Source organism: Giraffa tippelskirchi, chromosome 3 (genome assembly GCF_054371585.1).
Source record: "Giraffa tippelskirchi isolate mGirTip1 chromosome 3, T2T-mGirTip1v1.2.pri, whole genome shotgun sequence".
Taxonomy (NCBI): Eukaryota; Metazoa; Chordata; class Mammalia; order Artiodactyla; family Giraffidae; genus Giraffa; species Giraffa tippelskirchi.
Genome location: NC_137277.1, coordinates 68,371,353 through 68,398,915, shown reverse-complemented (window position 1 = coordinate 68,398,915; position 27,563 = coordinate 68,371,353). Strand labels below are relative to the sequence as shown.

The following is a 27,563-nucleotide window of genomic DNA, read 5'->3' as shown; positions in this document are numbered from 1 at the left end:
GCTGGCCAGAGCCACGTGCACCCTGCTCCCTTTGGCAGGCCCAGGCGCTCCACACAAGTCCTGGCGGGATTTGCTGAATGAGGGAAGGCTGAGGAGCACTCTGGTCAAATCACCCACCCTACATCAGAGCTCCCACACCAAGCCCCCAAACACCCCTTTGTGTTCCTAACCATTGCTCAGCACTGGCTGGGGCCAGGTGAAAGTGGGGTGCACACACGGATCTGCCCAACCCCCAGGGAGCACCCAGACCAGTGGTGGAGGCTGACAGGTGGCAGAACAATGGCAGGCCCCCCGAGGGACTTCCTGAACTGGGGGATAGGAGAGCTGGTTCCAAAGGCACCAGCCAGCAAGCTTTCCTCCCCACACAGCCCCCCTCTGAATCCTGGAGGATTGGGCTGAGAGGAGATGGGGGAAATCGAGGGCGAGGAAAGGGAGATGGAGCCCTTTTTCCTACGTGGATGCTGCCGAGCCCTCCACCCAAGCTCCTGCTTGTCCCTGGTCAGGAAATACCCTGCCATGGCAACGGGACAACTGGAATTGCCCCATTACTCATAGATTTGACCAAGGCAAGGCGGGGGCGGGGTGCCTATGAGACCACTGACCATGCAAGTTAGATGTGGCCCTGAAGGCCACCAGAAGATGCCAAGAAGGCAGCCGGGTCAGCAGCAGCCAGGCTTCGACACAGACTGAGCCTCTGAAGGGCAGAGGGGAGAGACTTGTGTGGGTCGAGGCACCCGGCTTCCTGGACCAACAGGGGAGGCTACTTTTCCAGACTCAGCCAGGATGCCTGTGCTGCTGCTCTGGCTTCTGGAGGGGAGGGTCTCCCCAACCAAAGCCCATGGGGCAGAGAACAGCCACAGCACTAAGCAACTCCAGTTCCATGAGGCCCAGGCTCGGGCAGGGCCAGCCCTTGGCCAAGGCCAGTATCTACAGCTGAGCAGCTGTCAGCCAACGGCCCAAGGCCACAGAACAGAGGCTAAAGAGGGAGGGGCGGCAGCTCAAGGGGGTTAGTGGAAACACGTCACCACATACCCTGAGGGGATACGGCCCAGGCCTGCCGCCCCTGAAATCACTGAAAGATTTCACTGCTGCAGAAACAAAGCAAGTAGGGCAAAGGGGACACAGCAAGAGCAAAGGGAGGGCTAGGACATCACTGGAATGGGTCAAGGAAATTGTCTCAGCCTCCCTCAGCTTCCCATTCATCTTCCTCAGCCCCGTAGGTGCAGGAAGCAGGCTTAGACCCAGGCACCTAAACGGATTAGCCAGTCATGGGGGGAGGGGTGTGGGAAGGAGAGAGCAAGAGCAGCAGCATCTGACCCCCACCCCCAATCTGGGCAACTGAAGCCTTCCCAGCCTCCAGCCAGCTATCTGTGGGGCTCTAATCCCTCCGCCCGCCCTGGGGAGGGGAGGAGGACAGCTGGGGCAGGCCAGATCTGGAGTCTGGTTGAGGGCCCTTCCCTCTACACGACCCACCACCTCCTTAGCCCGGGACCACGGGGATGAACTGCAGACTCTGAGGGAAGCGCGGGGGAAGCTCCAGCGGCCGCCGCCGCCCCCCACCCACGACTATCACGTGGCTGCATCCTTAGGGATCCCGCAGGTCTCAACTGCAAAAGTCATTGTTTATAAACAGCCACAGCCAGGCGGGGGGAGGCCGGCCGGTCTCCGGGTTCCCACCCGGCCGGGCGTCGGGCGGGAGAGGGGACAGACCCGGCCGGGGGGCACTAGGGGGGCCACCCTGGTAGGATCACAGATTCTGCGATCTCAGATTTCAGAGTCGGAGTCGGCAGGGGAAGTGGCGTCAGCAACTGGCGCGATCCAATTCAATAAACCAGAGGTGGCTGGGGATGGAAAGCCGGCGTGCGCGGACCCCCGCCCCCAAACCCTGCATTTCCTGCACAGTCAGGTTTGCCACGGGAAGCCCCGGCTCCATCCCCCAGCCTACGACCAGGGGCTCTCCCGGCCGAGGGGTCTTGTTTCCTGCGGCGGCCTGCCGCGCCTTCTCCGCTCCGGCTGGCTCCCCACCCGGCCGCGGGCTCCCAAAGCCAGAGCCGCCACCCTCACCTCGGCCGCCGGAAATGCGAAGCCCCTTCTCGGGCGAGGGCACTTCCCGAGGGGCCCGCAGTCCTCCCCACCCGCGGGAGCCAGGCCGGAGCTTCCAGGCCGCGGGCAGCCCTGGTGAAAGGAAACCTGACCTCTCCCTCAGCCCGCAGGGACAGAAGGTGGAGAGGAGGGCACGGCGGGCGCAGGAAACGCTCAGAGGCCTGGAGCCGACGCGCCGGCACTCGCGAGCGGAGGGACAGCCTCGGGAATCCCGGATCTAAGCGACCCTGGGGACAAGGGGCAGACGCCCTCCCGGCTAGCGCCGGCCCCGCCCGCAGAGAGGGCCCGGAGCGCCACCTCGCCTCCCAGCCTCCCGGCCTCGGCCTCCAGGCGGGGTTAGCTTGGACCTCGCGCGCCGAGAGCCAGGGCCGCCTCTCCGCTGCAGACAAGCAGCGAAGATACAAAGCGGCTGGAGCCGGGGGTGGAGGGAAGGGGGGAGGGGGAAGAGACAGCTGCGCCCTCTCCTGCCCCCGCCGGGGGTGAAGAGACGCAGGACGCGGACGCGAGGGGACACCCAGAGCGGCGCGGGGCGCAGCCTGTGGACCCCCGAAGGTCCTCCGCAGCTCTCGTCTGGAGGTGACAGCGCCCGGCCGCGGACGAGGACCAGCTCCCGGCGCGGGGGTAGGGGACAGGTGTCCAGACAGCGCGGGGGCAGGGGCTCGGGCTCGCTCACCTTCTCCTGCGCCCGAGTGAGCTTCTTCTGCACGTTGCTGGCGATCTTCCCCGCCGTCACCCCCTTGCTGCCCATCTCAGCCATTGCGGCTCAGGCTCGCCGGGTGGCGGGCGCGGATCTCCCAGCCCCCAGCCCCAGCCCCGGGCTCCCGCTCCACGCCGCGCACTAGACCGCCGAGCCGACTGGCGGAGGCGGAGCGTGCGCCCGGCGAGCGAGGAGCGAGCGACGCGGGGACCGAGGGAGGGACGGACGGAGGGAGGGAGGGAGAGGGAGAGAGGAGGGGCCGGGCCTCGGGTGGCGGTCAGCGCCCCCCGCCCGCCCCCTCCGGACAAGACACTGCCTTTTAAAGGGCCACCCCGGAGGCCAGAACCGGTCCGCCGGCGGAGAGGGAGCGGCGCCCACCGTCGCCGCGGCTGCAGTGGCTGGCCGGACTCCCAGGACACTTAGCTGACACCGCCCCGGGGTGGGAACTAATACGACCGCCCCGGGTCCGACGCAGCCGCGAGCCGTTCTTTCAACCCAGTAGATACCTCCCGCAGCCCAGGAAAAGAGGCCAGATGGAGGAGAAGGGTCCTTTCATAGATCAAGTGGGCGCCCCGGGAATCCGGGAGCCCGCGCTGGAGCGCGCTCACCTAGGGTCCCCTTCTTGACGCTCGGCCTCTTCTTGGCCTCTAGGTTCACCCTTCTCGACCAGGGTTCTCGGGGCGCCACCGGGGAACTGTTCCTCTTGCCTAGTCCCTTGCCACCCAGACGCTGGGTCTTCTAATCTGCGGATAATTATTATGATAACAACAGCCTAACGGTACTGAGCGCTGAGGAGTGCCTGCGCTCAGTTAAGTGCCCCCTTGGCAACAGCCCTATGAAGTAGGTGTTACTTTTTCACCTTTTACAAGTGAGACACAGAGAGGCCTGGAAGCAGACCTCTGACTCCACACCCCAGGCTTTCCAAACACTCTATCCTGGCTGGTCGGTCTCCTATTCCCTGCTAGAAGGAAAATGAATGGTTATTCAAAGGAAAGAAGGTTAACCGACCAATGACAGCTTTGCCAACAGACCAATGACACTTATTCTAAATTAATAAATATGCATTGGGTTTACTGATCCCACCCCCAGGCCTCCCCCAAATCATGTCAGGGGCTTAGAAGGATGCCACAGCATTTTGTTGCCTGGGAGGTCAGTGCCCGTCCCAGGGACGTAGGCTGATCTGAGTAGAGAGAGGAGTCCTGGAAGCCCTGCTGAGGAGGCCTGGAAGTGTCCAGCACCCCACAGGAGCCAGGGTAGGGGGCACTGGCAAGCTTCCAGGAAGAGTGGCAAAGGCTCTTGCAGACCATCCACCAAGCCAACCATACACAGAGAAACTGAGACCCAGCAATAGAAGTTTCCTCCTGGGCTCCCTGGGAACATGTTCCTCTCTAGAGCCTGGCTTCTCCTCCAGTTTTTCCTGCAAGACTGCTCAGGACCTCAGTCCTCCCAGCCTATTCTTATTCCTATTTTGCAGAAAGACAGACTGAGGAACTGCAGCTGCTGAAGGTCAAAGAGATAAGCAGAGATTCAGACCTAGACCCTCCTACACTAAAGCCCTCGGCTAGTACATGGACCTGCTTTCGAGGAAAAGCACCAAGCACACAGGAGCAGAAGCATTTTGTCAAAATTATTATTATAAGTTCATAGCTGATTCCTGAATTACAAAAACAAAACAAAAGCAGTGCAGTTTCTCAGGCAGCTTTCTCCTAAATGCTCATCAGCTTTCACCTCATAGTCGTTCTCCTCCTAATTTTGTGCATGGCACTTTTCTAACCATTCTCTAAAGAACGATTTCTTCCAGCCCTCTGAAGAAAGGAGAGAATGTGCAAAAGTCGAGTCAGATTACAGTCAGCCTCCAGGGAAAGTGGGAGATTCTGCTTCTTGAGACTTGGGTCACTTGACAGAAAAATGGGGAAGCAACTTGAATGGTTATCAACAGGATAGGGTCAGCTAGACAGTGCAGCACCCAGAGACCATTAAGGGAATCATTTTAAACAATTACAGAGACTGTATAGCAACATGAAATAATGCTTAGGTATAATTATGAGTGAAAAGGAGAAGATAGGAAATTGAGCATGTACTGCCTTTGCAACCACATAAAAATAAATATAAATGCTTATGATCAAAGACTGGAACAAACCATGCACAAGGAAATAGATGTTTTAAGGTCAAGGCATTATGGCTGATTTTTTTCCCCTTGTGTGCTAAGTCGCTTCAGTCATGCCCGACTCTCAGCAACCCCATTGACTGTAGCTCACCAGGCTCCTTTGTCCATGGGGTTTTCCAGGCAAAATTACTGGAGTGGGCTGCCCTTTCCTTCTCCAGGGGATCTTCCCAATCCAGGGATCGAAACAGTGTCTCTTTTGTCTCCTGCGTTGGCAGACAGGTTCTTTACCACTAGCGCCACCTGGGAAGCCTTTTTCCCCTTAACTTCCTAAATATTCTATAATATGCTGTGTTGCCTTCAAAAACACATGTGACTTTTATCTTTAAAGAAGACAATTCTTTGATCTGATCTCTAGTTTGGAAAGACTTTTTAAAGCACAAAACCATTGGAGGAAGTTTTGAAATAAAAAATACATGTTTGGGGGTATGTAAAAACTCAATTTTTTTAAACCTCAAAAAGTACCATCAACACATAGGACGAAATTTGGAAGGAAATGCTCCCAAGATGTTATTATAAGGCCAAAGGCTAGGAATGTAGGGGATTTTTACTTTCTTTATGGTTTTCTATAGTGTCTGATTTTTTTAGCAGGACAGTCCATTGTTTTTACTATCAGGAAAAAAGATTATTTACGTTTTGAAAAGAAAGTTGACATAAAAAATTAAAGTGTAAGAGGCTAGGGGAATATTTTTGAAAATAAGACTCTCACAATTCATAAGAAAAACACTAAGATTTTCACAAATAAATGGGCAAATGGTAAAAATGGACAGTTCACAAAATTGGAGATTCAAACAATCAATACATAGGTATTAAGAGTTCAGTCTTACCAGAAAAACAAAATTGCTTCTTAAATCAATGAGATACCATTTCTGCCCTCACTTTCATCAAATCAGCAAGTCATTTTTAAAATTATGTAATTTATCAGAGAAATGCAAATCAAAACTACAATGAGATACCATTTCATGCCCATCAGAATGGCTGCTATCCAAAAGACTACAAGCAATAAATGCTGGAGAGGGTGTGGAGAAAAGGGAACCCTGTTACACTGTTGGTGGGAATGCAAACTAGTACAGCCACTATGGAGAATTGTGTGGAGATTCCTCAAAAAACTGGAAATAGAACTGCCATATGACCCAGCAATCCCACTGCTGGGCATACACACTGAGGAAACCAGACTTGAAAGAGACACGTGTACCCCAATGTTCATCGCAGCACTGTTTATAATAGCCAGGACATGGAAGCAGCCTAGATGCCCATCAACAGATGAATGGATAAGGAAGCTGTGGTACATATACACAATGGAATATTACTCAGCCATTAAAAAGAATACATTTGAATCAGTTCTAATGAAGTGGATGAAACTGGAGCCTATTATACAGAGTGAAGTAAGCCAGAAAGAAAAACACCAGTACAGTATACTAACACATATATATGGTATTTAGTCAATCGGTAAAGATAACCTGTATGTGAGACATCAAAAGAGACACAGATAAATAGAACAGTATTATGGACTCTATGGGAGAGGGTGAGGGTGGGATGATATGGGAGAATGGCATGGAAGCATGTAAATTATCATATGTGGGGCAAATCCCCAGTCCAGGTTCGATGCATGACACAGGGTGCTTGGGGCTGGTGCACCAGGATGACCCGGAAGGATGGGATGGGGAGGGAGGTGGAAGAGGGGTCTGGAAGGGGAAAACATGTACACCCATGGTGGATTCATGTCAATGTATGGCAAAACAAATACAATATTGTAAAGTTAAAAAATAGAAAATAAACTAATTAGTAAAATTATGTTATTTAAAACCAGAGAGACAGACACATACTGCTTCTGAGAATATAACAGATACAGGATTTCTGGAAAGCAATCTTGCATTATGTATTAAGAATTATCAAAATACTCTTCAATCCTAGAACCCCAAGTATAAGAAACATCTCAAAATTTTAGCAAAGTTTAATCACACAGATGTTCATCCCATTATAATAGTACAAAATTGACAGTACATTGGCTATTATTATTGTTCTTGTTGCTGCTGCTGCTAAGTCGCTTCAGTCGTGTCCGACTCTGTGCGACCCCATGGACGGCAGCTCACCAGGCTCCGCCGTCCCTAGGATTCTCCAGGCAAGAATACTGGAGTGGGTTGCCATTTCCTTCTCCAATTGTTCTTGTTACTACTATACTAATATACATATTCCCCCACTCCTTCAGTCTCTTGACTTGCATAAGTGCTAAGTTGCTTCACTCGTATCTGAGTCTTTGTGACCCTATGAGCTATAACCCACCAGGTTCCTCTGTCCATAGGATTCTCCAGGCAAGAATACTGGAGTGGATTACCATGCCCTCCTCCAGGGGATCTTTCTAACCCAGGGATCGAACCAGCATCTCTTACATCTCCTGCATTGGCAGGTAGGTTCTTTACCAGTAATGCCACCTGGAAAGCCCCTACTACTAAGTACCAGTCCTGGGCTTAGCTCTGCCAGTGGTGCATGCAGTGAATCCCCTCCCTCAGGAATTCACTATGTGGGGGGCTGGATGGGGTCTGGGAGGGCTGGGAGGCTCTTTGAGGGAGTGATGTTGACCACTGGAAGCACTGACAAGAGAACAGGGAGGGAAGCCTGCTGCCCAGCAAAGCCCTCAAATATGGAGGCAGGAATAAATGAACAGATAAACAAGTGTCCGACGTGTTATTGGTCTACCTTTCCTTATGTTCTTTCAGCATCCAGGTCTCCCAGTCCTTGCACCCCACTAGCTCTCTACAACCCAACACCAGGCCTCTGCACAAAGTCCTTTAACCAGATGTGATTAAGCTATAGCCAAACATGAAATGTTTACCAAAACAGTAACACTCTTACATTTTTGTGATGAGGAAATGCTATAATGTGTTGTTAATAGAATTATGCAGGATATTAACTCGTACAATGGTATAGTGCCAATGGATATTCAAATGTGGTTGGTATCTCTGGGTGGAGTGGTAAAAGGGTGGGTTTGGTCTTTTTTTTTTTTTTCTCATCTTCCTTTTTTACTTTGCAAGTTTTGTTCACATACTATTTTTGTAATCATCAAAATCATCAGGGATAGCTGATAACTCAGTTGGTAAAGAATCTGCCTGCAATGCAGGAGACCCTGGTTTGATTCCTGGGTCAGAAAAACCCACTGGAGAAGGGATAGGCTACCCACTCCAGTATTCCTGGGCTTCCCTAGTGGCTCAGACAGTAAAGAATCCGCCTGCAATATGGGAGACCTGGGTTCGATCCCTGGGTTGAGAAGATCCCCTGGAGAAGGGAAAGGCTAGCCATTCCAGTATTCTGGTCTGGAGAATTCAAAGGTTGCAAAGAATTGGACATGACTGAGCGACTTTCACAATCATGAAGAAATGCTATTAAAAACACAAATTGAAAGTGTTCCCTGGTTGGGAAACCACAATGTTGTGGAATGTGTTCCAGGCCTGCTGGTCTGCATGTCTGAATGGCGATACCTGGGGAAATTATTTTTTAAACCATGAAGGACTCAGACTTGGGCAAAGGTCAGTCCTCCTGTCCCTTGGAGAAAAAGAGCACCACGAGATATTTTCCTTCTATCCTTCATAAATCGAGTAAGAGGCTCTGAGCTGGCACTGTGACTGTCATCATTAACAGCATCATCTGTCTTACAAAGCAAGACTTGTTGTTTATACTCATTTGACTGTCACAGTAATCCTGTGTTCAACAGCAGTAGGACTTTTTGCTGTTCTCTTTCAGGTGGAGACTTGGAGAAGACAGCTTTGCCTGAAGGCACATGGTTGCTTGGTCCTGTGCTGGGATCACCTGGCACCTGGCCATCTTCAGAATTGGGAACAAAACATCTTCTTACTTCTTCCTGGAACAACAAGCTTCATCTTTTAGAGAGACAGGGAGCATGCAGAAGAGTCTACAGGCAGAACCAGAGGGGATATGTATTTCCAGAAGCATTATTTCTGGGCAGCATATATGTGATATGGTGTCCAAGAAGGGCCCCCTGACTCAAATTATCCTCACTCCCTCTCACGTATAAAATGTCACCATGATGTTGTGGGAGGGCTAGTCAGACCTGGAGTCGGAAGTCAGCTCCTCAGTTCACCACTTGGGTATGTCATATAAACTGTTCCAGCGTCATCTGCATTATGGGGGTATATTACACTCTTTAGATTATTGTAGAAATAAAGAACAATAGATATAAAGCCCCTGGAGTGTGAGAAGTGACTCTGTAAATGGTGATTCTATATAGTGACTAGCAGATGCTATAAATTTACTCTGCCTGGATAATTGTCCTTCTTCTTTTAGGACATCCTTATTTGCTGTGGTTTGATGCTGTCTTGTCCCTTGTACCAGGATGAATACATATTCCAGGTGAGCCATTCACCCAGGCCATACAATTGGCTCAGATATGAGCACATGACCCCAGCAGAGCCAGTAAGAGTCTTCCCTGGCCTCATAGGTATATATCCCTGTAAGACGCAGAAGTTCCTCTTTCTGCTGGTTTTGCTAAGAAGACACAAGGTATGAGTGTGGAGCTTCCGGAAGCCAGCTTGCTCATCGTGTGAAAGAGCCAGCCTAGAAAATAAAGTCAAGAGTTGAGTGTTGGAGAGATGGAGACAGATAGAGAAACAGAGACAGACAGATATACCAATATTGTTTGAGTACATGGCTGCAATCCTACCCACTCCCCTCCTCCCACTGTCCAACTAAACAAACCAATGCACTTTTTTCTTGCTAAAGCCAATGTGAAGTCACCTGGAACCGTCATGACTGATATACTGTTATCAAAATAATATCCTTCTGAGAGACAACCCGATGAGTCCCTAATGCTATAAGTATCCTCAGTGTAGAGTTTCCCTTGAGCACCTCTACCTGGCTCATCTGAATTAAGATGAAATGTCCAAACTTGTATAGGTTTGAGTGAAAATGGGGAAAAAAATAATGACACTGGCCTAAATGACATTAGGCCTAAACCAGGACTGTCCTGGGCAAATTGGGATGTCCAAGTTCCTAGTTACAGTGTGAAAGCGAAAGTGAAAGTCACTATGTCGTGTCCAACTCTTTGCAACCCCATAGACTATACAATCCACAGAATTCTCCAGACCAGAGTACTGGAGTGGGTAGCCTTTCCCTTCTCCAAGGGATCTTCCCAACCCAGGGATCAAACCCAGGTCTCCCACATTGCAGGTGGATTCTTTACCAGCTGAGCCACAAGGGAAGTCCGAGTTACAGGATAGATGTTCAGAATACAGGTGGCAAGAGGCTAAGGACATGCCATTCACATGCTGGTCCTCAGGGCTGATACCCTTTCATTCCTCCCTTCTCTACAAATGTCCCTTCCAGGATGGTGGACAGGCTCAGGAGGATGGATGGATCTTGGAGGGGACTTTTACACAGATGGGAGGGCAGCCCTCCAGGCGATCTTCTGAAAGGAGAGCTGTCTTCAGGTTCTATGTCCTGGCTTCCAATCTTATTGACCCAGATGGTCAGCTCCAGTCTTCACCCAGGCCAACCAGGGCCTGCAGGAGGGGTTGGGGAGCAGGCCAGTCACCAAGCCACCAACCAACTCCAGGATCTCTTCAAGACTTCCAGCAAAAATGCTCACTCTGTTTGGCCACAGGCAAATGAAGTCTTTAAGAGAAAAAAAATTTTAAGATAATCGACTTCCTTGTACTCCTTCCCAATGTCTTGAAACTTTTGTTGACTGCCTGTGGCCTTTGGTGTGGCTGAAGATAGTAAAGAGCCCAAGAAGATGATGGTAAACAGCAAGGCTTCGGGGCCAGAAGACCCAGCTCTGTTACTATTAGTGGTGTGACTGACCTTGAGCCTGCTCCTTTTAAATGAAGCTATAAGGGCTTCCCTGGTGGTCCAGAGGGTAAGACTCCATGCTCCCAATGCAGGGGGCCCAGGTTCAATTAACTAGATCCCACATGCCACAGCTAAAGATCTTGCATGCCACAACTAAGACCCAGCATAGCCAAATAAATAATAAAAAATTTTTAAATAAATAAATGAAACAAAAATAGCAAGAGGCAAGGTTGTTGCTGAGGATTAGAGGTAACCTTGCTGTCCCTGCCCAAGACTTAGTGGCCTTGGCCAATGGTTGCTGTCATGACATCCTGTCCTGAGGGTCAGGAAGAGGGTCTCTGGTTTGGGGCCCTCTTTGCTAGTGACACACAGCAGGCTGACTTTTGCCAGCTTTACAGATGGGTAAACGAGGTGCAGAAAAGCAAACAGCCCTTGGCCCAGCAATACTTCAGTGAATCATGGCTGAGTTCCTTTAGAAGTAAGATACCAGTCTTTGGAAATATTCATTGGAAATTTGTTATAACTGTCTTTGTATTATTTAGCAGGAAAATGTTTTACTAGACAAAGTGTTGTGACAAGATTACACATGTATGTTTTTAAGCATTTCTAAAGTTCATTTATCTATAAAAAAACTAGCAAGCTATGGGAAGGAATACTTAGAAGACTGGACCGTTCCTTGAAACTGGGCTTCATTTATAGCGTACGAGGAACACTTTAGCAGTGTGTAACAAAAACCTTACAAAAGCTGGCACCATAAAATGCATCTGCACTACCCTTGGAACAGTTATACATATAATGACATTCCTTATAAGAAAAATAGTGAAAAGTTAGAACCAGCCTAAATGTCCAAATGTGGGGTGATTAAATAAGTTAATTTCTAAAATTGTGGTATATATTGAATATTAAGCTACCATTAAAAATTGATAAATAGAATTTCTTCAAAATTTAAAAAGTCTTTTCTTCTAAAGATACCCTTATGAAAATGAAGAAGTAATCTCCTCTGATAAAGCTACTCATGATACATATATCTAACAAAGGACTTGGATCCAGAATATATAAATAATTATTGTAACTCAATAACAAGAAAGCAAACAACCCATTTTATGCAAAAAAAAAAAAAAACATAGAAAAAAGGGCAAATGATTTGAAGAAATCTTTGGCCAAAGAAGGTGGCAGTGGGCACAAGAGAAGATGCTAAACCTCATTAGTCCTTGCTGTGGGCCATGCTTAGTTGCTCAGTCATGTCTGACTCTTTGCAACCCCATGGACTATAGCCCACTCGGCTCCTCGGTCCATGGGATTCTCCAGGCAAAAATGCTGGAGTGGGTTACCATGCCCTCCTCCAGGGGATCTTCCCAACCCAGGGATCGAACCCAGGTCTCCTGCATTGCAGGAAGATTCTTTCCCATTTGAGCCACCAGGGAAGCCCGCATTAGTCCTTAGGGAAATGCAAATTAAAACCATAATAAGCTAACACTACACACTCCCCCAAATAGCTAAAACTAAAATGACTGACAACACCAAACATTTGAGAGGAAGTGAAGCATTCGGAACTCTCTCCAGAACCATTTCTTCCCTTGTATCAAATTTCTCCTCCTTTCCTCATAGCAAATTTTTCTTTTTCTTCCTTTCTTTTCCTCCTACTTCTTCTTCTACTCAGGTTCATCGTTTATGCCTGAAAGCTAATTGTGGGCACACCTGCGTGGTTCACCCTGTGATTCCTGGATGCAAACACCTGCGTGGAGAGCAGTTGCCCAGCTCATCACAACTATGCCCATACAGGCTCCAACATGCACTGGGGCTCTGAATGTGTCCTTTCTGAGGCCCTGTACACACAGACCCAACACTGCTGCCCTCGTTTCCTCACCTGGCTACCTGACAACCCCTCTTTACCCTTCAATACCAGCTCATATGTCACCTCCTCTAGGGAGCCTTCTTCCACCCATTGAACCCAGGCAAGGTTAAGTGACTCGCCTCCAAACTCCCCAGAATCCTGTGCTTGCCTGCCTCACACACCTAGCATGTATGCATGCTAAGTCACTTCAGTCATGTCCGATTCTTTGCAACCCTATGGACTGTAGCCTGCCAGGCTCCTCTGTCCATGGGATTCTCCAGGCAAGAAGAATACCGAAGTGGGTTGCCATGCCCTCTTCCAAATAATTTTCCCAACCCAGGGATTGAAACTGCATCTCTTGTGTTTCCTGCACTGGCAGGCGGGTTCTTTGCCACTAGTTCCACCTGGGCACCCACCCCCAAATATGTTTTTCTGTAATAGTGAATGAAAGGCTCTCTGGGACCCAACTCTTCACTGACACAGTTAGCATCCATTGTGCTCCTCCTGGTCATGGTGCTGACCAGAGCTAGAAGAGGTTATGTTTTTTGGAGGGAAGAATCGTTTCTTGCTCAGACACCAAACTGAAAAGTGACAACACCTGCATGAAATTGTGGTTGCCTTTGAGTGGACCTGATGCCCAAGCTGGGAACCATGACCTCCAACTGAGGTTCCTGAGACTAGATTTAAGGAGCTCTGACCTCCAATGCCCTCCATCAGCAGAGTACAGATCAGTCACTCAGCATATATAACCAGGATGTGGCCACTGCAGTTGGCCCTGGGCACCATCCCCCTATCCCCAAGTTCAGGAAAGGTGCTTAGCACCGACGGGCAGAGACCTACCTGGAGCTGATGGCTCATCAGTGGTCAGGCTGCATTCATTCAAAGTCCTCTACCTTTTTGTCTTTCAACATATGCCCCACCCTTGTCACCTCCTCTCTTTCTCTTGCTGACATTTGCTTCATTAAGTATGTTGCATTTGCTTATGGTTATACGTCTTTGTGTGTAATTGACTTATTTCCTCCTGATGTGTATTGCTTCTAAAGCCAGCTTCTACCACCGCAGCCTGGTTCCTGGCCCCGGGAGCTGGTGGAAGCACCAGGGACATGGCCGAGCTCTCACTGGTGGACCTCTGGGGGCAGGGGTGTGGTGGGCAGACAGTGATGCACATTCAGAGGGTGCAGGTGGCCAGCATCATTCTTGCAATGAAATCATGTTTCTCGCATTTTATATTTTACAGAATAGGACACAGAACATAATAATAGTTTTTGTTCATTCTAAGTAAACATTTGACAATGTCCAATTCAGTGGGTTCTGCCCCCCAAACACAACAATGCTTTCTTAAATTAAAAAAATGGCAGAAAAGATGTGGATTCAAAGGTAGTAGGGACAGATTTTAATCCACAGTCCTGGATGTGCAAGAAAGAATCAACATCCTTTGCTCTTCTCTCCCAACCCTTCTTTCCCTGGCAAGTTCCCTGGCAAGTCTCCAGACAGACAAAGCTCTGGTCCTCACATGCGCCTTCCAGCTACTTCCACACACCATAGCATCATGTTCCTTCCCTTCTCTCCAATCTGGGGTCCCCGTGTCACCCACCCACCTGCATCGTGGGTCTGTTCCAGGGCATGAGAGAAACAGCCCCCTTCTCTTGTGACTGGATTTTAGGATACCTGGCTTTGGCAACCTCTTGGGGCAGACCTAAGGAATTGCTTTGCCTCTCCCTCCACGTTGGGGCCATGGAGAACCTTCCGAAGCTTCCCTGGGGCCCACTGCCCAGACAGGACAGGCAGGTTTCTCCTGCCTTATGCATGACAGCTGAGGGACTCTGGGCAAAGTATATTCTGCTCTCAGATTCTCCCAAGCATGGGTTTCTGTCAGTCTCACTATTGCCGCAGATTGGTCCTGGGAGCAGGGCCAGGGCCTCTTTCAGAACCTAGATGCAGCCATGTTCTCTTCTGATTTTCCACAATCTCACCTTCAGATTAGCTTTCTGATCTGACACGAGGAATGCTTGCTCTAGCCTAATTCATCAGGTACCATTCCAAGCCTACTGGCTTATAAACATGTCCAGACTTTTAAAAGTCAAAAGTCAACAGCCTAAATGTTTATCAACAGATGAATGGGTAAAGAAGATATGTGATGGAATACTAGCCAGCCATAAAAAAGAATGAAATAATGCCATTTGTAGCAACACGGGTGGACCTGGAGATTATCATACTAAGTGAAATAAGTCAGAGAACAAAAGAGACAAATACCATATGACATCACTCAGACCATATGGAATCTAAGATGTGACACAAATGAATTTATCTGTGAAACAGAAACAGACTCACAGACATAGAGGACAGACTAGTGGTTGTCAAGGGATGGAAGGATGGAGTGGGAGTTTGGAATTAGCAGATGGAAGCTATTATATAGAGAGAATAATAAACAACAAGTTCCTACTGTATTGCACAGCGAACTGTATTCAATATCTTGTGATAAACCATAATGGAAAAGAACATGAAAAAGAATCTATTTATATGTATGACTGAATCATTGCGTGGCATTAATACAACAGAAATTAACATAATATTTGTAAATCAACTACACTTCAACAAAATAAAAAAATTCTTTTAGTAAAAGTCAAAAGCCAAGAATTTGATCCATTCCTTAAGGCAATGAAAACTCGTCCATTTGAACTGGGGAAGGTAATGGGTAACAGAAATTGTTGATGAAAGAAGCAATGGTTAGCATTCCAAATACTATCCTGTGTGTACACACACACACACACACACACACACGCACACACACACACACACACACATAATACAGTTTACATGAGCCCCACTGTAAATATGAAGCAGGGGGGTGTTTTTTATAGCCTAATATGGCCCCAGCACAGCCCACCTCTAAGTGCAGAGACAATGGCTGCTGAGAGTGAGTTCAGCCTCCCAAGCAGTGAAATCTCCAGTCAGTGCTCAGCCAACACTGAGCCAGCAGGCCCTGGCTGCTGGGGGTTCACACAGAGGAGAATCCTGCCCACAAGGAGTCTTCAGTCTGGAAGGAGATAAACAACACCCTATAAAGTACCCACAGTAGACGATCATCTGTGACATTATAAAGCGCTGCTGCCAAAATTTCTACAGGTAGGAGAGAAACCCTAACAAGGGTACACACACCCTTGAAAGCACTGCAGTTCCTAGAGGTGGGGGAGTGGGATTCCCAGCAGCAAACGTCTTGCCGGATCCACTCTGAAAGCCTGACCCCGTGCACATCATCTACAGAAACTAAGACATTCCCAAGCAGTGAGCAGATTCCTGGCCCAGCAGCTCAGAGGAGGCTATGAGGCAGCCCAGGGCTGGGCCCACCCTGCCCCAGGGTCCAGGCGGGGACAATTTGGCAGACCTGAGGAAGCTGAGTTCCAGGCATTCTTGGAGGGAGCCTTGCCTGGGCTCTGGAACCACAGCATCTACGATGCATCTACTCAGCCCCCCAGGTCTGTCTCCCGTGGGACCTCCACCTGGTGCCCATAGCCTGCCCTCCTCCAGGATCCCCACCTTTCACCTGCACTGTCCTCTGGCTTGGCCTTTCCGCCCTCCAGGCTGCCCGCTCCACTGCCCAGGGAGATTTTTTTCTAAATTATTCATAAGATCATGCCATTCTCCTGTCCTTTACTGCCTCCCCAGAGACTACAGAATAAATTACAAATATCTTAGATTAATACACAGCACCCTGGAGGCTCAGCCCCCACCTGCCTCTGCACTTTCTTTTCCTGCATGCCCAGCCTTTTCTACCAACTCTCACCTTTATAACCAGCAATCCCTTCTTTGCCTTACTGGTTCCAGCTCATCTTTCTAGAGCCAATTCAAGACTCCTGCCACCCAGGACGCCTCCCCAGGCCTGCCAGTTGGGCCAGCATCTGTGTTCTGATGCTCCATACCTCTTCTTCCACCATGTTATCTGTCCCTCCGAGGAGGAGGCCTCCACCTTATTCATCACCGTGTCTCCAGTGTCCAACAGCACTGGTGCACTCAGTGTTTGGGACAAGCAGAGGAGAGTGGGAGGCTGAAGACAGGGTATTATATTACCTGGACTCTTTTGTCAAGATGGCACTCTCCCCCGGGGGGAGCACGGTTGACTTCATCAGGGCACCTGCCAGACAATCAAACTGTATCTGCACCCAGTAAGACTCTATCCCAGCCCCTCCACTCCCACTCTATGATTCTCCCTTTGGGGTGGTGGGCCCTAATACATTCCATCATAACAACTTTTTTCTGAAGTTTTTATTTTGCCATCATTTTGTCTTTACTTTTATTTTTTTTCCTGAATTTTAAAAATTTTTTATCAGAGTGTAGTTTTGCTTTACAGTGTGTGTGGGTTTCAGGTTTATACAGCAGAGTGAATCAGTAATATATATATATATATATATATTCAGCTGTGTTTGAGATTTGTTTTCCATATAGGTCACTACTCTTTCAAAAGAACATTTTTTAAATTTACTTATTTATTTTTGGCTGTGCTGGGTCTTCATTGCTGCGTGTACTTTTCTCTAGTTGTGGTGAATGGGGATTACTCTCTAGCTGTGGTCCTCCAGCTTCTCTTGTTGCGGAGCATGAGATCTAGGATGTGCAGGCTTCAGATGTTGCAGCACGTGGGCTCAGAAGTTGCAGCTCCCAGGCTCTAGAGCACAGGCTCAGTAGTTGTGGCCCATGGCTTTAGCTGTTCCACAGTGTGTGGGATCTTCCCATACCAGGGATTAAACCCCTGTTTCTTGCATTGGCAAGCAGATTCTTCACCACTGAGCCATCAGGGAAGCCCCTAGGCAGTTACTCTTTACTTTTAATTTTGAAATAATAACAACTTCACAGAAAGTGACAAAGTAGTTGAGTTCCCATGTACCCTTCACCCCATTTCCCCCCAGTGATGGTATCTTAACTGTGATCCACTATAAAACCAGGAATGTGGCTTTGGTCCAATATATGTGTATCAGTTCAGTTCAGTTGAGTCGCTCAGTTGTGTCTGTTTGCGACCCCATGGACTGCAGCATGCCAGGCTTCCCTGTCCATCACCAACTCCCAGAGCTTGTTCAAGCTCATGTCCATCAAGTTGGTGATGCATCCAACCATCTCATCCTCTGTTGTCCCCTTCTCCTCCTGCCTTCAATCTTGCCCAGCATCAGGGTCTTTTGCAATGAGTCAGTTCTTCGCATCAGGTGGCCAAAGTATTGGCGCTTCAGCTTCAGCATCATTCTTCCAATGAATATTCAGGCCTGATTTCCTTTAGAATTGACTGGTTTGATCTCCAAGGGACTCTCAAGAGTCTGTATATATGTGTATAGCTCTCTGCCATTTCATCACACATGTAGATTCACAGTAACTATCACCGTGGTCAAGATGCAGGACGATTCCAGCCCTCAGAGTCCTCCCTGATTCTGTCCCATCCTGATCACACCTTCCCATCACATTCCTCCACTCTGGCAACCACTAACCATTCTACAGTTTCATGATATTGTCATTTCAAGAATGTTATATAAATGGAATTGCAGAGGACATGATATGTTGAGTTGGGCTTATTACCTCCACCATTCTTCGGTGTTACCAAGGAGTGTTCCATGACATGGATGGACATACCACACCTCTCTTAGCCTTTCTCTTATTAAGGGACATCTGGGTTGACTCCAGTTTGTGACAACTACAAATAAAGCTGCTATGAACAATCGTGTACATGTTTTCACATGAACATAAATTTTATTTCTCTGGTATTTATCCCAGAGTGTTGATACCTAGGGGTGCAATTGACAGGTCATATGATAAGAATATATGTGTTTTTTTAAAAAACCACCAAACTATTTTCCAGAGTGGCTATTCTATTGTACCTGCTCACCAACAAAGTATGCAAAATCAAGGCTTTCTGCACCTTTGCCAGCATCTGGTGTTATTATCATTTTTCTTTTTTTTAATTAATTATTTTATTTTTAGCTGCACTGGGTCTTCCCTGTTGTGTGCAGGCTTTTTTGGTTGTGGAGAGCGGGTGCTACTCTCTATTTCCGGTGCATGGGCTTCTCACTGCGGTGGCTCCTCTTGTGGCCGAGCACGGACTCGAGGTAGGCGGACTTGGTAGTTGCGGCACATGGGCTTAGGTGCTCCGCAGCATGTGGGATCTTTCTGGGCCAGAGATCAAACAGGTGTCCCCTGTATTGGCAGATGGATTCTTATCTACTGTACCACCAGGAAAGTCCTATTTTTTTCATTTTAAACATTCTGATTGGTGTATACTAAAAGGTCCAATACTTTGGCCAACTGATGGGAAGAACTGACTCTTTGGAAAAGATCCTGATGCTGAGAAAGATTGAAGGTGGGAGGAGAAGGGGCTGAGATGGTTGGATGGCATCACCAACTCGATGGACATGACTTTGAACAAGCTTCGAAAGTTGGTGATGGACAGGGAAGTCTGGCATGCTGCAGTCCATGGGGGTTGCAAAGAGTCAGACACAACTGAGTGACTGAACTAGCTAACTAAATAGCTCATCATAGTCTTCATTTGCATCTGCCTGGTGGCTAAACATGTTAACATCTTTTCAGTGCTTATCAACCATCTGTACATCCTCTTCAGTGAAACATCTCTTAACATCTTCTACCTGTTTTCTAATCAGATTGCTTAATTATATACTGTTGAATTTTGAGAGCTTTTTATATATTCTAGATCATTGTCCGTTGTTGGACATGTGGTCAGTAAATATTTTCCTGCTGTCCATAGTTTGTCTTTTCATCCATTTAACAGGGTTTTTTTTTTCAATATGTATTTCTTTGGCTGTGTGAGGTCTTAGTTGCAGCACTCAGGATTCTCGTTGTGGTGCACAGGCTTCTCTATTTGTAGTGTGTGGGCCTCTCTCTACTTGTGGCACTAAGGCTCTAGAAGGCACCAGTTCAGTAGCTGTAGTGTGTAAGCTTAGTTGTGCATGTGAGATCTTAGGGGCTTCCCAGGTGGCACTAGTGGTAGAAAACTCACCCGCAATGCAGGAGGCATGAGAGGTGCAGGTTTGATCCCTGGGTCGAGAAGATCCTCTGGAGAAGGGCATGGCAATCCACTCCAGGATTCCTGGAGAATTCCATGGACAGAGGAGCCTGGTGGGCTACCATCCACAGGGTTGCAAAGAGTCAGACCTGACTGAATCGACTTAGCACACACACACGTTTGATCTTAGTTCCCTGACCAGGGATTGAACTCCAGCCCCCTGAATTCAAAGGCAGAGTCTAAACCACTGGATCACCAGGAAAGTCCCTTAACAAAGACTTTTCATTTTGAAGTTAAATTTATCCTTTTTTTCTTTCAGAAATTACATTTTTGGTGTTATATTTATGTACTCTTCACCAAACCCTTAGTCTCAAAGATATCCCCCTATATCATCTTCTAAAAAGTGATAGCTTTACGTTTAAATATACAATCCATTTTAAGTTAATTTTTGCAAATGCTAGGAGAAAAGCATTAGTCTTTCACCATTAAGGAGAGATAAGAAAGCCTTCCTCAGAGATCAATGCAAAGAAATAGAGGAAAATAACAGAATGGGAAAGACTAGAGATCTCTTCAAGAAAATTAGAGATACCAAGGGAACATTTCATGCAAAGATGGGCTCAATAAAGAACAGAAATGGTAGGGACCTAACAGAAGCAGAAGATATTAAGAAGAGGTGGCAAGAATACACAGAAGAACTGTACAAAAAAGATCTTCATGACCCAGATAATCACAATGGTGTGATCACTCACACTCATCTAGAGCCAGACATCCTGGAATGTGAAGTCAAGTGGGCCTTAGGAAGCATCACTACGAACAAAGCTAGTGGAGGTGATGGAATTCCACCTGAGCTATTTCAAATCCTCAAAGGTGATGCTGTGAAAGTGCTGCACTCAATATGCCAGCAAATTTGGAAAACTCAGCAGTGACCACAAGACTGGAAAAGGTCAGTTTTCATTCCAATCCCAAGGAAAGGCAATGCCAAAGAATGCTCAAACTACCACACAATTGCACTCATCTCACACACCAGTAAAGTAATGCTCAAAATGCTCCAAGCCAGGCTTCAGCAATACATGAACCATGAACTTCCAGATGTTCAAGCTGGTTTTAGAAAAGGCAGAGGAACCAGAGATCAAATTGCCAATATCCGCTGGATCATCGAAAATGCAAGAGAGTTCCAGAAAAACATCTATTTCTGCTTTACTGACTATGCCAAAGCCTTTGACTGTGTGGATCACAATAAACTGTGGAAAATTCTGAAAGAGATGGGAATACCAGACCACCTAACCTGCCTCTTGAGAAACCTGTATGCAGGTCAGGAAGCAACAGTTAGAACTGGACATGGAACAACAGACTGGTTCCAAATAGGAAAATGTGTACGTCAAGGCTGTATATTGTCACCCTGCTTGTTTAACTTATATACAGAGGACGTCATGAGAAACGCTGGGCTGGAGCAAGCACAGCTGCAATCAAGATTGCCAGGATAAATATCAATAACCTCAAATATGCAGATGACACCACCCTTATGGCAGAAAGTGAAGAAGACCTAAAGAGCCTCTTGATGAAAGTCAAAGAGGAGAGTGAAAAAGTTGGCTTAAAGCTCAACATTCAGAAAACAAAGATCATGGCATCCAATCCCATCATTTCATGGCAAATAGATGGGGAAACAGTGGAAATAGTGGCTGACTTTATTTTGGGGGGCTCCAAAATCACTGCTGATGGTGATTGCAGCCATGAAATTAAAAGACACTTACTCCTTGGAAGGAAAGTTATGACCAACCTAGACAGCATATTAAAAAGCAGAGACATTACTTTGTCAACAAATGTCCATCTAGTCAAGGCTATGGTTTTTCTGGTGGTCATGTATGGATGTGAGAGTTGGACTATAAAGAAAGCTGAGCACCGAAGAATTGATGCTTTTGAACTGTGGTGTTGGAGAAGATTCTTGAGAGTCCCTTGGACTGCAAGAGATCCAACCAGTCCATCCTAAAGGAGATCAGTCCTGGGTGTTCATTGGAAGGACTGATGTTGGAGCTGAAACTCCAATACTTTGGCCACCTGATGCGAAGAGCTAACTCATTGGAAAAGACCCTGATGCTGGGAAAGATTGAAGGCAAGAGGAGAAGGGGACGACAGAGGAGGAGATGGTTGGATGGCATCACCGACTCAATGGACATGGGTTTGGGTAGACTCCAGGAGTTGGTGATGGACAGGGAGGCCTGGCATGCTGCGGTTCAGTTCAGTTCAGTTCAGTCGCTCAGTCGTGTCCGACTCTTTGCGACCCCATGAATTGCAGCACGCCAGGCCTCTCTGTCCATCACCAACTCCCGGAGTCTACCCAAACCCATGTCCATCGAGTCGGTGATGCCATCCAACCATCTCATCCTCTGTCGTCCCCTTCTCCTCCCGCCCCCAATCCTACCCAGCATTAGGGTCTTTTCCAATGAGTTAACTCTTCACGTGAGGTCGCCAAAGTATTGGAGTTTCAGCTTCAACATCAGACCTTCCAATGAACACCCAGGATTGATCTCTTTTAGGATGGATTGATTGGATCTCCTTGCAGTCCAAGGGACTCTCAAGAGTCTTCTCCAACACCACAGTTCAAAAGCATCAATTCTTCGGTGCTCAGCTTTCTTCACCGTCCAACTCGCACATCCATACATGACCACTGGAAATACCATAGCCTTAACTAGATGGACTTTTGTTGGCAAAGTAATGTCTCTGCTTTTCAATATGCTATCTAGGTTGGCCATAACCTTCCTTCCAAGGAGTAAGCGTCTTTTAATTTCATGGCTGCAATCACCATCAGCAGTGATTTTGGAGCCCAAAAAAATAAAGTCAGCCACTGTTTCCACTGTTTCCCCATCTGCGGTTCATAGGGTCATAAAGAGTTGAACACGACTGAGCGACTGAAGTGAACTGAACTGATTAAGTATGATGGTACTTGTGGGTTTCTTTTAGATGTTCTTTATCAAATTAAGGAAGTTTCCTCTATTCTAGTTTTCTGAAAGGGTTTTTTTTTTTTTATTGTGAATGGATGTTGAATTTTTTCAAATGGTTTTTTTCTACTTTAACTGATACAATCATATACTTTTTCTTCTTTAGGTTATTAATATGATTATGACTTTTGATTTATTTTTTTTTGTATTGATCCAGTTTTGCACCCTTGGAACAAATTACAGTTGGTCATGGTATATAATTCTTTTTATATATTACTGAGCTCTTTTTGCTAATATTTTGTTAAAAACTTTTGCATCTACATCATGGCACATGTTATAATCTATTCATTTAGCATTAGTATATTCTGAATGAATCATTCAGGAATATATTTAGTTGCAAGTTAACAGACACTGGATTAGACACATCAAAGTTTATTTGTCCTAGATATTAATTAAGAAGTCTGAGGAAAGGCAGAGTAGGGCAAACATAGCTATTGCAGGATGTCGTCAAGGACCCATTTTTTCTCCATCTTCTGACTCGGTTACTCTAGTAATAATCTGTGGGACATTTACCCTCACCACTGCAAGGTGGCTGTTACACGTCCAGTTTTAGTTGGGGACAATGGGAAGAGCAAACAGTAAAGGCCACATGCCCCACAAGTGTGTCCCTTGTACAAAGGTTATCCAGAAACCCCACCCAGTGAATCATTTTACATGTCATGCTCACCAACAGGGAATTTGGGAAAGTGAGTATTCAAACTGACCCAGTGCTGTAATTAGTATGTTGATAGAATGAGGCCCATTGGGCAAGCCACCTGTGTTGGTGCCCATATTATCTGCATGCCACCTGATCACTTATGCCTGTCAGCCACAGCAGGCTGGAAGCTGTGTTCCCATTTAGGGTCATCCTGTCACCGAGGACTGTATCTCATGGTAATTAGAAAAGATTTTATACATCACTGTGAGCATCAGGTCAAGAGAAAGCCAAACAACTGCATAATGCCTTGTAAAATGGTTTAACGATTGTTTCAGTAGGGAAAGTACTTGGACAATTGAGCCTTCTCATGACACTGAGTTCCATGGGCATGCAGCACCCAAAATTAATATAGCAGCAAGAGTGCTACCAGGTGCTACCCTGCAAGGTATGAACAGCCCTCATCACATTGTCCGTTTACAGTGTTACTCTGCTTTTACAGTTTTTCCAACTTTTCTTAATGGAAAATTTCAAAAACAAAGAAAAATGGGAAGAATAATACCACAGATCCTCATATACCCATCACCTCAATGAAAGAATTGTGAATACTTTGCCACATACATATGTAGTGAAAAAATTATATATGCATTGTATGCATATAATGTATACATCATATATGAATTTTACATATAAACCATGTACATAATATTATATATATTATATTATATATTGGTATATATATTATATATAATTATATATATATTATTTTAATATATACATAATATATATGAACCACTCTAAATTTAGCTGCAGATACCATAGCACATCACTTCGAGAGACTTCAGTACTTCTCCAAAGGAAAAGGAATTCTCATAAATTACACTACCATTGTCACACCTAAAAAAATTAACAATAATATGTCTATTTTCAGGCTTCCCTGGTGGCTCAGATGGTAAAGAATCTGCCTGCAATGCAGGAGACACACAAGAGGCAGATTTGATCCCTGGGTCAGAAGATCTCCTGGAGAAGGGAATGGCAACAGACTCCAGTATTCTTGCCTGGAGAATTCCATGGTCAGAGGAGCCTGGTGGGCTACAGTCCATGGGTTCGCAGAGAGTCAGACACGACTGAGCGACTAACACTTCCACATTTTCACATGTCTATTGTTATTTAGTATCTAATTCATATTAAACTAAGTTTAATTTTACCAATTGTCACAGAGCCATGTATGTATATATAAAGACATGGGGAGGGTTTGTTAACAGGATTCAAATAACATTCACACTTTGAATTTGTTGCTGGGTCATTTTAGTCCACTTTGAAAAGGCCCCCACCTTTGGATGGGGGTGTCATATGCTATTGTCTGTTTGAAGAAACCAGGTCAGTTGCCTTATGGAATGTCTCATATTCTGAATTGTGTTTCCTCAGGGTTTGGTTTGACTTGCTTCCTTGAGCTTGTAAACTGGAAGCTAAGTCTCATAAACTTCCAGACTTATAAACCATAAGCTAAGCACTCTCGGACAGGCTCACCTGACCCGTGCTGCCGCGCACTTCACGGCACACCACTACAGGAGGTGCCTAAAATGTCAGCTGATCCCACTGATTTGGCTAAGGTAGTGACAGCCTGCTCTTCCCAATGTGAAGGTATGTTTTTGTCTTGCAATTAGCAGATGAGAGGCGAGATGGTAGTTTGGCCCCATGTAAGTCAGTTAATGGAGGTTTAGCATCTATTGATGACCCATTCCCAAATCAATTCTTTCAGTGGGGATTGCAAAATAATTGTTTTTTAACATTCGTTTTTACATTTTCTGCTAAATAGATAGTATAAATGTTTAATTTTTTTCCTTTATTTCCAGAATAAGGTATTGGTAGAATAGTCATTAATGGTAGCAAAAGAGGTGGGTTTTTCCTCTTTCTTTTTAAACGTTGCTATGGACACACACCGGAGAAGGCAATGGCACACCACTCCAGTACTCTTGCCTGGAAAATCCCATGGACAGAGGAGCCTGGTAGGCTACAGTCCATGGGGTCCAGAAGAGTCGGACACGACGGAGCGACTTCACTTTCACTTTTCCCTTTAATGCACTGGAGAAGGAAATGGCAGCCCACTCCAGTATTCTTGCCTGGAGAATCCCAGGGACGGGGGAGCTTGATGGGCTGCCGTCTATAGGGTCGCACAGAGTCGGACACAACTGAAGCGACTTAGCAGCAGCATGGACCCATGCATGCTCAGTCGCTAAGTCGTGTCTGACTCTTCGCAATCCTGTATAATGTAACCCACCAAGACTCTCTGTCTATGGAGTTTTCCAGACAAGAATACTCGAGTGGGTTGCCATTTCCTACCACAGGGGATCTTCCCTCCCCAGAGATCTAACCTACATCTCCTGCACCTCCGGCATTGACAGGTAGATTCTTTACCAATATGTCATCCTGGAACCCATGGACTCGTGAGTTTTTATTTATTCGATGTTTTTAACCAATTCATTTTTTATTCTTTTTGACACTCAAATTGTCCCAAATTTGGCCAGTGGGAGTCCTTTTTAGCTGACTCTTTGTCCTTTTGATATTCTCTATTAGTCTTCCAAGGTGTATCAGTAAGGGTTATCCTGAGAAACAGAATCAATTATGTATATGTCTGATTTATTTTAAGGATTTAGTTCACATAGTTGTGGGGACAAACAAGTATGCAATCAGTATGGTAGGTGAGCAGTCTGAAAACTCAGGCAGAATTTTTATGCTACAGTCAAGCAGGTGGAATGCCTTCTGATCCATATTTTGTTCTTATGGCCTTCAACTGGTAGGATGAGGTTACCCACATTATCGAGGGTAAGCTCCTTTAGTTAAACTGAATTGATTGTAGATGCAATTATTAATACATCTACAAGACAATTTCACAGCAACATCTAGATTAACATTTGACCGAACAATTGAGCATCATAGTCTAGCCAAGTTGACATATAAACTTTACCATCACTAAAGACTTTCTTTCTTCTAGCATAAAAAATTCCAAGCTCACCTTGTATTTCTCACTCCATTCCTAGAGTCAGTCATTTCTCTGAAAGTTCCAATTTCTTTCCATGGGAAATGGTATTAGAATCCAAAATCTGAGTGCTGGGTGTGCTCGTTACTACTGAGATATGATTGCTCCTGGGCCCTCTCAGTGGGCAGAGCTAGAAAATTCACATTTTTAAAAAAGCGTATGTTCTTATTGATATTTTCAATTGAAATTTAATTTTAGAGGGGTTTTCCTCCCTCTGTTTTTAATTTGTATCTTTTCCCCTTAAACTGAAAATTTTTATTTTATTTAGTGTATTTACTTACTTTCTCTTACAATGTGCACCAGATAATTTCAAAATTACATTATTAGTATTACTTGGAGAACTAAAACTATTAAACAGATTTGTTTTAAGATTTGCTTTCAATTCCTTTGCCCTTAGAAGTGTAGGCATGCTGAATGAGACAAAAACAAAAGAAAAAACAAAATAAAGCCAAATGTCCCCCAGTCCAAGTGTAATTTTTATTAATTTTCAGGAAAACATTATCATCCCTCATCTTAAATTAATGGTATTTTTAATTTTATTGGTTTTGTGATGTTTATATATGATGTCCAAATTTGTTTTGGTTTCATAATAGTATAAGAGTTATCAGTGTAAGAAGTTTATGCTTAATTTTATATTTGTGTATATTTAAGAAACACTATTCTCAGAACAATCTAGTCCTTAGTTTTAACTAAAGATCTTATAATGAAGTCAGTTGTAGGCTCTTCTTTCCTGAATTGCAAACGATGCTGATTTGATCCCATGATCAGGAAGATCCCCAGAGGAGGAAATGGCAACCCACCCCAGTATTCTTACCTGGGGAAAATCCCATGGACAGAGGAGTCTGGTGGGCTACAGTCCATGGGCTTGCAAAGAGTCGGACTTGACTAAGCGACTGGGAGTAAGCACGCACAGAGTTACTGAAAAGTAGCAAAAATTCAGTTTTTATACTTTTCCATAATGACTCACTTCTTTATAAGCCTATGTCATTCTCACAAGCTACAAAAATAATACATAAAAAACAAAGTTATTTTTTAAATATAATTTAGGCTCATGCCTGAGGTAAGGAAGGTAATTCCTTCCTTTGAAAGATGGAAAACCCTTCTGTAGGCCCCAGTTTGGCTTTTAGAAAAAGCAGAAAATACAGATGAGCTCCATAAAGAGTAGATATCCTTATTGCTTTAGAGCTAATGATAAATAAGTGCCTGCCTAGCGTGAAGCGGCTGGAGGGAGGAGTCCAGACACCCTGACTCATTCCTCAGGAGAGAAAATGAAGGGCTGATCCATGCTGCCTTCTCTGC

The 27,563-nt window shown here is 46.0% G+C and overlaps 1 protein-coding gene across 22 annotated transcripts in view; it reads right to left on the bottom strand.

The window, feature by feature from the left end:
- Nucleotides 1-3,012, bottom strand: part of BIN1 (bridging integrator 1) — a 56,172-nt gene extending 53,160 nt beyond the window's left edge. For all 22 annotated transcript variants that reach the window (XM_081581182.1, XM_081581163.1, XM_081581170.1 and 19 more), the window contains exon 1: nt 2,777-3,012. In XM_081581182.1, the coding sequence (XP_081437308.1) occupies nt 2,777-2,860 (84 nt within the window). In that variant the 5' untranslated portion in view covers nt 2,861-3,012. The remainder of the gene's footprint in view (nt 1-2,776) is intronic.
- Between the last annotated feature and the right edge of the window lie 24,551 nt (nt 3,013-27,563).